General features: G+C 37.2%; 1 protein-coding gene across 1 annotated transcript; it reads left to right on the plus strand.

Annotated features, from left to right (window-relative positions):
- Window positions 1-212: 212 nt before the first annotated feature.
- Window positions 213-2,511, plus strand: LOC106090353 (actin-related protein 2/3 complex subunit 1A-B). The gene is made up of 3 exons (XM_013256521.2): window positions 213-378; window positions 429-862; window positions 918-2,511. The coding sequence occupies exons 1-3, from the start codon at window positions 306-308 to the stop codon at window positions 1,533-1,535; spliced, it is 1,125 nt and encodes a 374-aa protein (XP_013111975.1). The 5' UTR covers window positions 213-305; the 3' UTR covers window positions 1,536-2,511.
- Window positions 2,512-2,608: the final 97 nt, after the last annotated feature.

Below are 2,608 nucleotides of genomic sequence, written 5' to 3' on the forward strand. Positions count from 1 at the left end.
GAAATGCCAATGTGGTTTTTTATATTTGTATTTTCATTATTATACCACCTCACGTTGTATGTGCATCATGTAGGATTATAAAGTTGAATTCTTTGTTGTTGCTATTACCTTATATAAATTTGCCTTGCATAAAGCTGTACCGAGTAATCTCCGCTAACCGCAAAGTAATCGATTAAAAAAACTGAAATCGATTAATAGTTTGAATCGACTTATTATTATGTATCTATTAGTCATCCTGATAAGAAATGACTAACTAGCCGAAAAGTGGAGAGGCATTTTTTTATCTTTCAGAAGTCTAAATAAATATGGCTGAAACTTTTACTTTTGGAGGATCCCTTGCACCTATTTCCTGCCATGCATGGAATAAGGATAGAAGCTGTAAGCATGATGCTTTTATTGTTCTGGTTTTGATGTTAATTGTTTTTCAGTAATTGCTTTGTCGCCTAATAACAACGAAATCCATATATATAAGCGGGTCAATAACGACTGGAGAATAACTGACGTATTAAACCAACACGATTTGAGGGTGATGGGATTAGATTGGGCGGAGAACACAAATCGTATTGTTAGTTGTGCTGCTGATCGTAACGCATATGTGTGGCAACAGACAGAAGATGGAAAGTGGAAACCGACATTGGTTTTGTTAAGAATCAATAGAGCTGCAACATGTGTTAAATGGTCACCAGCAGAAAATAAATTTGCAGTTGGCTCCGGTGCTCGCCTCATATCGGTCTGTTATTTTGAATCGGAAAATGATTGGTGGGTATCAAAGCATATCAAAAAACCAATCAGATCGACCATAACTTCTATAGATTGGCATCCAAATAATATACTTCTAGCAGCAGGTTCCACCGATTATAAAGTAAGTTCCTCTCCGACTCATATGGAACTTGTTCATAATCATTATATTTTGGTAGGTCCGAATTTTTTCAGCATACATCAAGGATATTGAAGATCAACCTTCGCCAACCCCGTGGGGTAGCCGCATGCCCCTTGGAAATTTGATGGCAGAATTTAAGAATTCAATCAGTGGTGGCGGGTGGATTAACTGTGTGCGATTTTCAAGTGATGGTAATAAGCTATGTTGGGTTAGTCACGATAGTAGTATAAGCGTTGCCGATGCAACCAACTCCAACGTAATTGTGAGATGCAAATCAGAATATCTTCCCTTTCTGACTTGCGAATGGATATCACCAACATCTATAGTAGTAGCTGGTCATAGCTGTGTTCCCCTAGTATATATGTGGAAAAGCGATAAACTAAGTCTTATTCGTAAACTTGATAGATCACAAAGAAAAGAATCTGGTGGCATATCGGCAATGCGAATTTTCCAATCCCTTGATAGAAATCTGCGTTCAGAAAATTCCGATACACTTGTCGATTCTATCCATCAAAACGCAATCACTTGTATTCGGTTATATGAAGGTGACAAATATAATGGAACCCAAATTAGTACTTCCGGCATTGATGGTCAACTGGTAATATGGAAAATTGACATGAACATAAACGACGCGTTTCAAGTCCTTGCAATGTAAACATAAATTTTAAATGAAAATATTAGCAGAAGACCACATAAAAACTATAAATTATCAAAGTATTTTAAAGAATATAGACTCAGCTATATCTATCATCTATAGCCTTAAAAAGCGTCTTATTTTTCTAAAATTAATCTACGAATGCATTGCTACGATTCCACAATACTTTCCTTTATTTTTATTATTAATAAATAATTTTGTATCATATATTCAATTTCTTTGCAGTATAGCAGACAGGAAGTGTTACCAATTCAAACGAACACATTTGTTTTTGTGTGAAGGACAGCTATCCAGTGTGTTCCGGCACTGGATAGCTGTGAGCACCACACAGGCTGGAACATTGAGCTCCAATTTGTGTGGTGTTCATTGCTATCACGAGAAGCTTAGCTGCAAGCTACCGGTCGCGTTCACATGTTTCGGATAGTGGAATGCTCCATACGGAGTAGCTGCATTGGCAGTCACGGACAATCAGCGGTATCGAGCGGAGAGTCTCAGTGAGAGGCCGGGCGACACCGTCTCTTGCACAAATACTGAGTGCCATTGATGCTCAATATGACAAGGCGAGTTATTGGCGCCTTTAAATAACCAATGGCCACCCTTTTCCCACGGCGATCGGTTCTTTGGACCGGAACGAACTTGCTAACCTACAGGAGGTCGAAAGAGTATGAACCTACTTTAATATAATTTTTTTATATAACACAATATTTTTCAATTATAAAGCTGTCGAAGGCGAATAAGTTGCGAAATACCATGAAATGTGAAATTCACCTTCGACTACGACTGCTTTCGATTTTCGCCTTCGACAAACGAAATAAGGGTGATGAAGCTACGAATGCACTGCTATGGGTCCACTCTATTATATATTATAAGAAGTCCATTAATTTAAAGATTTTGTAGCAGTTATTTAATTTGTTTATGATACAGAGCAGGTGATAAAGTGTTTCAATTTTAAACGACCACATATAATTGTAAGAAACCGTATTTTTATTTAAATGGCATAAATGTGTGACAGTAATATTAATTTCAGAACCCATTAATCGATCACTATTTACCATGACTATTGCTCTGAATCG

This window comes from Stomoxys calcitrans, chromosome 3 (genome assembly GCF_963082655.1).
Source record: "Stomoxys calcitrans chromosome 3, idStoCalc2.1, whole genome shotgun sequence".
NCBI classification, from domain to species: domain Eukaryota; kingdom Metazoa; phylum Arthropoda; class Insecta; order Diptera; family Muscidae; genus Stomoxys; species Stomoxys calcitrans.

What these genes read in the sequence shown, in the direction of transcription:
- LOC106090353 (XM_013256521.2), top strand. Translation starts at nt 306, where the DNA reads ATGGCTGAAACTTTTACTTTTGGAGGATCCCTTGCACCTATTTCCTGC. An exon ending in ATGGAATAAGGATAGAAGCT is followed by an intron (nt 379 to 428) that starts GTAAGCATGATG and finishes ATTGTTTTTCAG; the next exon opens with TAATTGCTTTGTCGCCTAAT. An exon ending in CAGGTTCCACCGATTATAAA is followed by an intron (nt 863 to 917) that starts GTAAGTTCCTCT and finishes ATATTTTGGTAG; the next exon opens with GTCCGAATTTTTTCAGCATA.